The sequence below is a fragment of the Orycteropus afer genome, unplaced genomic scaffold (genome assembly GCF_000298275.1).
Source record: "Orycteropus afer afer isolate SDZICR_OR568_19922 unplaced genomic scaffold, OryAfe1.0 scaffold00946, whole genome shotgun sequence".
Taxonomy (NCBI): Eukaryota; Metazoa; Chordata; class Mammalia; order Tubulidentata; family Orycteropodidae; genus Orycteropus; species Orycteropus afer.
In genome coordinates this window covers 233,578-244,257 of record NW_006922533.1, presented here as the reverse complement: position 1 = coordinate 244,257, position 10,680 = coordinate 233,578, and the positions used below count along the sequence as shown (strand labels likewise).

At 44.9% G+C, this 10,680-nt stretch overlaps 1 protein-coding gene across 1 annotated transcript in view; it reads right to left on the bottom strand.

Moving 5' to 3' along the window:
- Positions 1 to 217: 217 nt before the first annotated feature.
- PPP1R3F (protein phosphatase 1 regulatory subunit 3F) overlaps positions 218 to 10,680 on the bottom strand; it is a gene marked incomplete at its 5' end in the record, with an annotated part of 15,317 nt that continues 4,854 nt past the window's right edge. Inside the window, 3 exons of the mRNA XM_042783348.1 lie at positions 218 to 1,522; positions 4,419 to 4,501; positions 4,763 to 4,818. Coding sequence (XP_042639282.1) covers positions 218 to 1,522; positions 4,419 to 4,501; positions 4,763 to 4,818 — 1,444 coding nt within the window. The remainder of the gene's footprint in view (positions 1,523 to 4,418; positions 4,502 to 4,762; positions 4,819 to 10,680) is intronic.

Sequence of the window (10,680 nt, the reverse complement as noted above, 5' to 3'; positions counted from 1 at the left end):
ATCTGTGTCCCCTTTTCTTCTCCACAGATATCACCACAGGGAGTCCTGTGCTGCGTGAGGAATTCAGAGATAGGAAGGCCTCTCTCAGAAGCAAAGGACCCCCTCACTGCACAGGCCAAATATCCCATTTCAACCCCCTGGGGATGGTGCAGGTGCTGTCCTCTCCCCCGGCCCCAGTGAGGGGAAGCCTGTTGTTTGCCAGTTCTACAAGCAGCCCCTATGAGAACCAGGCCAGAGAGAGGCACAGCACAAGCACCAGAATGGACACACCACTGTTCAGAGCCACAGGGACCACCACCAGCCCAGCTAGGACCCCCAGAGTCTGGACCAAGGGCCCCCGTAGCTGGGGAGACAATCCACACACATATTCTGCAGGAGCTGCTAGGGCATTAGACTTCTTTTGGGTCTCAAGACTTGGACCTGAACCCTCTTCATCCTGGGAGCTCACGTGGGGCCTGGCTAGGCTGGAAGGACAGGCTTCAGACCCCAACGGACTGAGGAGGCTGGGATTTTGCCCCTGCCTAAGGACTAGAGCAGTGGACTCCTTGCTAGATATAGGATCCAAGCTGTCTGCCCACTCAGTGGTGAACTCCATGAGGGTTTCTGTCATGGCCTCCCCTGGGGAGCTGGTCACCCCAGCTATCACCCTATTAATGTGCAAAGAGTTAGTGTCCTTACCCACTCCCTTTTTTGGATCCCCAGTGAACTGGCCCTCTGTACCCAGAACCACAGGGTTGTCACATCCTGAGCCCTCTGCCCACGGAAGCCACACATCTCCCATAGTGGCTACCACAGAATGGGTCCCAGAGAGGATTTCCGGAAGCGATTCCTTGGGGGTGTCCTCTTCTGGGCCAGAAGGTATAACAGAGAGCCCCTCTTCGCCCTCCCCCTCCTCATCAGGGTCCTCCGTGTCCTTGATGAGCTCCACACCACGCCCTAGCCGGGCATAGTGCAGTGTGATCTCCTCAGCCAGGGCACTGTTCAGGGCCCGCTCAGGGCCAGGCCACTTTAAGATCAGGTCACGGTCCGTTAGTATGCCTAGGGGATGGCTGGGGGACACCATCCCATCTGTGGGGCCCTCCCCACAACCCCCCACCCCACCTGCAGCCACAGCAGCCCTCAGACGGCTCAAGTGGGACAGGTAGAGTTGCTCCAGCTCCTGGTCAATGGTGTCCTCGCCAAGCAACTCCTCCAACCCACTCATGACCTCCAGACCCCCAGGGGGCTCATCCATAATAGCCCCCACCATGGAGTCCTTTCGGCCCCCTCCATTCTCATTGGATACTTCCCATGTGGCCTCCAGCTGCTGCTGGCTGGGTTCCAGGAGAGGCCCCGCTGCCCCCTCATTCGTATCGGGCCCTGAGGCCTGGTCCCTGGGGGAACCACCTAGGCCACAGAGAGGGGAGGAGGGGAGAATCCTGATGGCCGGTGCCTGGGGAACCTCTGTGAAAGCCACAGGTAGACTGCTTCTGGGGACATCACCTTCCTCTGGGGAGATGCCAGTCACTGTAACTTCAGAAACCTAAAGCCATGGGGGGTGGGGAGGAAGGGGAGGGGATGAGAAGGGAAGAGAATGAAGTAGAGGAGGGGATGGGATAAGCAGAGACAGTGAGAACTGGCGACAGCCCATACCCAGCCCCACAGGAGTTTCCAGACAAAAACTTAAAGAGCTCTCTGTAATTCTCTAAACTCCAAAGACTATGTCATCTATATTAAAATAACAAATTTAGATGGAGTAATGGGGCAAATGTCTTCCTGTATATGATAAAGCTGAAGAGTTCAATGGGCATTAATACCTGGTGAATGACTCCATCAGTAACACCTATGGGTATATCTTCAAAATAAACCCAGGATATCCATATTAATTTATGATGTATTTTCTTCTGTTTTTTTAAAAATTATTTCCTATCTCTGTCTTTTGAAAAAGCCTTTTAAAAATGACCAATCTAGTAGCAATGAGCACCTAGTACCCAGATCTTGGTTTCTAAGTATCATTCTCCACTAAAAGGAACCAGGGCTCCTTAAACAAATAGCTGTGTATCCAGGTTTGGGCAGCCAAAGTACAAGATGAGTCTGGGATATCTTGTCATACCAAAAGGTGAGGAAGTCCTCACAAAGAGTCATGGGGACATGTCAAAAAGACTCAAGAGCCAATCTAAATAAGCTCCCACTGGCTAAAGATGGTCCAATTTAATCACCAAAAATAAGTGCAATGGATTAAAACTCATCAAATATGTTTAAAACCTATTTGTTAAAAATGACACACATAAAACAAAAATCTTCTAATTGGTCACCTTTAGAGGAGTTCATTTATTCTGGAAACTGGTAAGTAAGAGAGGGAAATGAAGTATTTTTTACTGCTTTTCCTGTACAAACTGTATCTCAAGGTGGCCAAACAGCTGATGTGAGAAATTCTTTCTTTAGAGAAGAATTCCAGTTAGTAAGTGAGAAGAGAATAACAGAATTAAAATATCACCAATTTGCAACTTCTAATGCAATAATGGACATAGGCAATAATAATTAATGGCAGCCAAAACCATTAGGTGATAAGCTAATGGAGAAATTTATAATGTTGTGATGAGGTTTACACCACCTGAAACCACTGATCAGTCTCAATATCATAAAAACCAAACCAATCCCACTGTCATCAAGTCAATACCAACGCATAGCAACCTCCATTGGGTTTCCAAAGCTGTAAATCTTTAGATAAGTCGATTGCCTCATCTTCCACCCATGGAGCAGCTGATGGGTTTTGAACCGCCAACCTTCCGATTAACAGCCAAATGCCTTCCCCACTACGCTACCAGAGCTCCTTCAACATCATAAAAAGAGACTCCCAAAATCATATGTTTCTAATATGATGAAATAGGAAGTACATAACAATTAACAACAAACCAAAAAAAAAAAAATGTGAGTCTGATCAATCCTTTAGAACTAACTACCACTTATAAGAAATATAGTGGACAGAAAAATACGATAAACATGTTTCCACAAGGATGTAATCAGCTAAATCCAAACTGTGAGAAACTCAACAGGACAAAGATTCTTCAACAAATAAATTGCAAGAAAATAAAGTGAGGAAGAGGTAAACCAACAATTATTTTTAAATCTAAAGAGACACATCAACCAAATGTCATGTGTAGATATTGTTTGGATCCTAAAACACTTATGAGATAATCAAGGAACTTTGAACACAGACCAAATATGTGATGATACTAAGGGATTATTGTTAATTTTCTGAGGTGTGATGATACTGTGGTTATGTTTTCCTAACAGTTCTTAATTTTTAGAGATACAAACTATTTATGAATGAAATGATCTCTGAGTTTATTTCAAAATAATTCCATAGGAAATGAGAGGGGAGTAGGTGGGGGTATAGACAAAGTAGAATTGGATATATGATGGTATTTATTGAAGCTGGATAATGGGTATATATTGGGTCATTATGCTCTTTTCTTTCCCTTTATGTATGCTTGAATTTTTTATAATGAAAAGTTAAAATACATACACAGACACACACACATATACAAACAGTAACGTATCTCCACTACTGGTGGAATCTGACTACTTGTCTCTACTTCCCCTGCCACCTCTGTTATCACTTGCCTGGACTACTGTGGTAGCCACCTCCTCACTTGTTTCCTCTTCTACCCTCAGTGATATTGTCTGATTCCACACAACAGCCAGAATGATCTTGTAAATTCTTAGTCAGGTCATGTTCCTCTTCTGCTCACAATTCTCCTGTGGCACCCTCCTCACTCAGAGTAAAAGCCAAAGTCTTCCCCATGGGCCACAAGGCGCTACATGGTCTGTCCCCCTACTCAGTCTGCTCCAGGCACACTGGTCTCTTCACTAATCCTCATATATAATATTCATGGCTCCACCTCAGGGCCTTTGTACTTACCTGGAATGTTCTTCCCCTACTTTTCCACACAGCTCACTCTCTCACCTTTTTCAGATCTTTGCTCAAAGCTTATCACTAAAGCCTTCCTTGGCCAACATACATACATACACACACACACACAAATACACACACACACACACTCCCTTTCCCTCATTTGTTTTTTCTTAGCACTCATCATCATCTAAAATACCATACATTTTAACTATTATTTCATTTTATTATGTCTTACTCCACTCAAGTCCCATGAAGACAGAGTTTTTATTCACTACTGTATTTCTAGTGTTCATCAGTGCTGGACACAGAGCAAGCACTCAGTAAATATTTGCTGAATGAATGAATGAAACTTCTATAACTGCATTCTACCCCTCACCCATGAGGTTCCAATTTTTGTGACCTCCTTCCAACCTAGGGTGGACCCAGGGTGAATCAGCCCCCACCACACAGCCACCCAGCTGTGGCTATACTGTAAACCTCCTATTGAGCTGTCCTTCAGAGACTGCAAGGGCCTGCTTACCTGAAGTGTCATCTGGGGCCATGGACGGAGAGGGGTGGGTGCCACCAGGGGACCCACTGACTCCTGGACATCAGGATAAACTGCTGGAGAGAAGAGATGGAAAACATTGGGGCAAGGCAGACATTAACAAGCAAGCTTGATTGGATTAAGAAAATAAGCTATTCCAGCCAAATGGCAGTTTTGCCTCTCAAGTCTTCTGTGACAATCTAAAGCAAAGGATACCTCTTAATTTTTATAGAAAGAAAAAGCAAAGGATACCTCTTAATTTTTATAGAAAGAAAAAGGGAAGGAAAAAAGAAATGATAAACATGAACTAAAAGTCCTACAGCTTGCTGACTGCTTACCCACAGCAGGGATATTATCATCCATGCTCTTCATCCTCAGTTCTTCCTCATAAGGCCTGTAGGGTAGAGAAGAGAGTGCATGGGTCTGACATCCTGAAAGGTCAGTTCTGCCACCCACTGACATCTTCTAAGCCTCTGGGGTGGGCCCCATCTTTGCCTGACAGCTGCTGTTTTCACTTCTGCTGTCTCTTTTTATCCCCTGATTATAAAAGTCCTATATACTCACCGTAGAAAATTCATAAGATACAGGAAAGTATAAAGAAGCAAGAAAAAAAAAATCACCTATCAGCCAGAGGCAATCACTGCACCATTTTGAGAAATTCCATTCCAGATATTCTATGCATTTTCCACAATCACTGAGATTCTGCACACATAGATTAATAAGGTGGCTTTGTCCACTAAACAATAGGAAACATCGTTGTACTTTTGTAAATATTTTATTTTTTAAACATTTTATAGCCATTCATTCCCTTCCTATTGAGCAATTAGGTTTTTTCCCTTTTTTTGCTATCACAAATCAAGCTTCCACAAAGATCTTTGAGTACAATTTTATCAACATTCTGGATCATTTCTTTAGGGTATGTTCCTGGCTGTGGAGAAAACCACCTTTTCCAAGAAAGGGCAGGAAGAGAAGCGTGTGGGATATGGGAAGCAGCAGAGGGAAGGAAAGCAAGCAAATGGAGCATGGCGAGTGGGTCAGCAGAAAAAGCAACTAACCTGAGGTCAGAGTCCTGGGTCCCTACCCCCACCCTCCAGTATCAGCCTGGCAAATCACTTACTCTCCCTGAGCCTCACCCTCCTCACCTGTAAAATGAAGCACAAGGGAGCCAAGAGAAACGAGGATGTAAAACCCCAAACATCAGGGCCTGGCCTGGAGCAGGGACTGAATCAACAGTTGATATTTATTGGTCTTGTTTCCTCCTTCACCAGGCAATTCAGATGCCAAGGTCTGAGTGACCTAAGCCAAGGGTATTTCAGCCAGATCCTGCCAGGGGTGGGGTCACGAGCATCATGTAGAAATCACTGCTCTTATTCTCACAACTGAATAGCAATTCTCTAAAGATTAAGGCAAATGAGGGAAGCATTAACTAAAACATATTCAGAGACCTGAGAGGAGCTGAGGCAATTGCTCAGACTCTGTTCTTCCCAAGAATCAACATGATGATGTTAACATTTTGGGAAATGGTTGAAATCTTGTGAAAACTCATAATCAATTACCTTCACAGAAACAGAACATCACTAGCAAATCATTCGATAGCACTCACTATGGTGGTCAGCACTGTTCTAAGTGTTTACGTGTATTAATCTTCACAACAATGAGATGGGTACTTTCAATCCTCTGAAGGTGGCAGTCTATTATCCCCATCTTATAGGTGATGAAACTGAGGCTGAGTAAATGTCTCAAGGTCATGCAGCCAGGATCCAAATCCAAGCCTTCTCACTCCCAAGTCCACATTCTTAACCAACTGCTACTTCCTGGAAAAGGGAGCTAGGGCCTTACCCAATCCCATCTGCAATCCTTTCTAAAAGCAGGGAGGCATCATTAATAGCATCCCTTCTACCTCTTTCATGCAGTACTTCCTTTGGACCTGCCTTTTCCCCACATATTTACCCCCACTTTCCCAGCCTTCAGGGACATGTGGCTAGGAGACCACTAGACAAGAGGTAGCTGCAAGAACAGCTTTTTATTAGTAGCCTGGGGGAGAAAGCTTGAACCATGTGCATGGACCTAGAGTTCAGAAGCACTGAAAGGGACCATCTGTCTTTGTGGACTAAAGCTCACACGTACTACCAGAGGAATCTAAATCAGAATACTACAGGGCCTGGAGTAAGGGCCTTAGAGAGCCCAGCCAACTGTTGCACTCAAGGATGAGAAAGGAGGGGTTGTTGTTGTTGTTGTCATGTGCCGTCAAGTCGGATCTGACTCATAGCGACCCCTCCTTGGGTTTCTGAGGTGTTATCACTACAGAAGAGACTGCCCAACCTCCTTTCTGAGGGGCTGGTGGGTTTGAACCGCCAGCCTTCAGGTTAGCAGTCAAGTGCCTTAGGCACTACAGGTCCTGCACTGGTCACTCAGTGGATTTAAAATCCAGGTCTTTGTATTTGTGGCTCAGCACAATTCCTACTGGGTTGTGTTTACTGATTCATTTTGCTAGTATAGTCCTTTATTACCAAAAATGTCATCTTCCTAGGATCTTCTAAATCAAGCCTCTTCAGGAAGACTCACAGACAGAAAGCCAGCCCTCCCTCCCAGGAACAGCACTAAGAAAGCCTTCCCCTGCCATGTGGCCCAGTCCTGACATGCACAACAACCAGGCCTCTAAAAGCCACCACAGAGTCATAGATTCAAGTGAAAAAGAAAAGGTAACTCAGGAAGCAGCCAGCCAACAGGAAAAGAACTCCACAATTCATCTGGAGAAAGGAGAGGAGAACAGCCAGTATCAAATAAATGCTTCCTCTCCCAGAAAATCTTTCACAGGTGAGGAGAGTGAAAGGAGGGGGACGCCCAAATATCAAGTCAAGCAATTCAGCCAATCCCAAGACCCATGAATCAGCAGAAGTAAACAGGTCACTCTCCCTTTCCCCAAAGTCAGAGAAATGAAAGCAGTAGGCACAAACATTTATTGTTCACTTCTTCCACTGTGGGCCCTTTTCACAAATACAAGTCATATGAAAACCTTCACATCTATCCTCCGGAGTAACACTCTTCCCTTTTTACAAATGTGGAATGTGAGGCTCAAGGAACCGAGTTTCCCTGTCTGCTAACTACACACCACACTGATATCCAAAGAGAGCTCCATTTTGAAAACAGAGTTTGAACTTGAGGATTAAAAAAAAAAAAAAAACACTAAATATCCCTGAATTGCCTTTCACAGTAAAAATTCTGGGACTGCTATGACTTTAATCAAAATGGAGGTGGGTAGGGGTAAGAGAAATCAAGTAAAAATGTATACTACGGACTCACTAATCAGTAACAGAGAAGAGGGGTTCTTAGAAAAAATGGGGAGAGAGGAGATTAAGAACAAAACTGAATCTAAGTGCCTGCTGATTTTCAAGAAGGAAACCTGATCTTTTGGCACCAGCCCCACAAATGCCACAAGGCATCTCCTCTAGGGCAGTGGGCAGAAGTGGGCCAAGAGAGCATGGGTTCCAGGTTAAACGGACCTGGGCACATCTTAGACACAAATCATCCTTGTCAGACAGTGATCAGGAGGGCTAGTCAAGACAGTGTGCTCATAGAAGGGTCCATCTCAGGCCTGCACACCAGTCTCCTGGGATGACAATTCCTCCCCTCATCAGGAAACTCGATGGCTGCTGATCTCAAACAGTATTACGGAAAACCAAGGGGTGGGAGGAAAGAGATGACATCAGCCCCAGCCTCAGTCAGCTGAGAGAGAACGGAAAGGTGAGTTGCCAGAGACAGAGTAAGCCAGAAAGGGAAGGCTGCCAAGCCCCATGGAGAAAAGCAAAGCAGACTTTCAGAGCAGTCACTTCACTGCCATAACCACTGCTGTCGTCCCAGGTTTCTGTTAACAACCCCCAATGCTCATGTTTTCAAAGAACTTTACCAGCCCAAGGTGGGTCATGAGCTAAAACCCAAAGGGAAACTCAGCAGACCCCAGCAACTATGTAGTCAACCTGAAGATACTGCTGATTCCCTGGGGGACAAATAGCTTCAGAGAACACTAAGAAGATACTAAGAATCCTGGTTACCCTGAGCCATTTACTTTCTGAACAGTGTTTAAAGGTGGCTGTGAAAGCAGCCGCCATCTTAACGTGGGGCATTGCGCTGCCTTCGTCCTCTGTGTCAGCTTCAAGTCTCCAATTCCCAGAAAATCCAGGGGTTGAGGGAGAATGTATTGTGCTATGAGCTTTTTTTTACTGCAGTGCCTTAATTATTTTGGTCATGCCCCACAGTAAAGAAATACGTTTTACATCACAACCCAGCACACCCATACATGTGTAAATCTATAATGGAAAAAAAAAAGGTTGTTCACAAAACAATGCTTACCTTTACTGTAAGTGACACATTGATATTTCCTGTTATTCCTTTGTAACATTTGTTGGATCCAGCAAATTGATTTCACATCTCAATAATGGGTCATGGCATGCAATTTTTAATAACCCCAGCTCCACCACCTACCAGCTGTGTAACCTGTGATGAAATACTTAACCTCTTTATGCCTCAGTTTCCTCATCTGTAAAGAGAGGATGACAGTAATACCTACCTCAAAAAGTTGAGAGGATTGATAAAATATTGGGAATCTACCTTTAACGTACTTTGCACAGAGTAGTCTCCATATTCCCACTGAAGGAAATTGAGGTTCTGAAAGGAAAGCAAACTTGCCCAGCACCGCCCAACTGGTAAAACACATCACCCAGCTTGGTGTAGCAGTTAAAAACTGAGGTGCTAGCACAGGAACACCCTGGGTCTACCACTTTCTTAGCTTGTGGCCCCACCCCATGTCCTTAACCATGATGCCCTTCCAGTTTTCTGAAGAATAAAGGAGGGTAACTTTCACACTAAGCTCTCATTCTCCTGACAACTAAGATAATCTCTAAATCATCCTGTTTCAACTTTGGTTATTCTGTTTCCAGCTTGGATATCAAATTGGATCCCATCCATTCACTTCTAGGTGCACCTAAAAAACATTGAGGCCTTACTGTGCATCAGCTCCAGTGCCTGGCCCTGGAGACACAATGGTGAGCACATCCAACTATGAAGCTTACGATTCAGTATGAAGGAAGACATTAAAAAAAAAAAACTCACACTCATTCTTTCAACAAACATTTATTGAGCACGTGCTAAGTGCCAGGCACTGTGGCAGGCCCTGCGGGAATACAGTGGTGAATAAAAGGCTATGTCCCTACCCCTCATGGAGCTTACAGTCTAGCAGGGCAGTGAGATACCCATCCAATAATCCCCTAATGAAGGTCTAACTACAGTCAGTGCCCTTCGGAAAAGGAAAGAATGCCCTGTAACAGAGGGCCTTGGCCCAAATTGCAAGGTCAGGGAAGGCTTAAGGATGCATAGAAGGAAAATGGGTTGGGGGTGGGTAGGGGAGTGAGAGGTTGTTCAGGAACACTGTGGGGGAGGTGATCAATTCCATCCTATACAAAGTGAGTTTCAGACATCTTTGGGACATCAGCAAGTGGCACACTAAGTTTGGATACGTGAGGCTGAAGGAAATACCAAGGAGAAAGAGAGGGACAGAGAGGTAAGAGTAAAAGTGGCAGAGTGTAGTCCCACAGATGGCAAGGGAACAAAGTGTTTTTAAGTAGAAGTAGTCAACCACTTCAAGACGAAAATCAAGAAACCATCTGTAGAATTTGACACATGCAGAGGGATGAGGAACTGAAGAAGGCAAGAGTAGGCAATTCTGTACATAGAGTTTGGCTGTGAAGAGGAGGGTAGGGAGGTGACTAGGTGCTGGCCTGGAGCAGCAAGAAGAGCACATGGGGTCAAGGAATAGTTTTTTAAGACAGTAGAGACATTAGCATGTATAAAGACCAGTAGGGATGATCCAAGTGAGGAGGGCAATTGAAAGCATGCCAGGAAAGAAAGGATAATTAGGTTCTAGAGCAAATGGCAGAAAATGGCACCTATGACACAGGTGGGGACACTGGCCTAAGGGAGGAAAAGGGACCCCTCCTCAGTTCTAACAGAGGAGGGAACTGTTTGCAAGCTATGGGGAGTTCCATTCTTATGGCTTCTATTTGTTTTGTGAAGCAGGGGGTTAAGTCTGAAGGTAAAGAGTATTCTAGAGACACACCAGAGAGGAGACAAGAGCAGATCCAAAAAATAAAGTGGGACTATCAGGCAGGGTGGAAAATGATCCAGATTTTGTAGTGATGCTAATCTGCTCTGTTGTAGTCTCCAACAGGGCTTGTCTGCTTAGCTGATCACCAGTGCTATT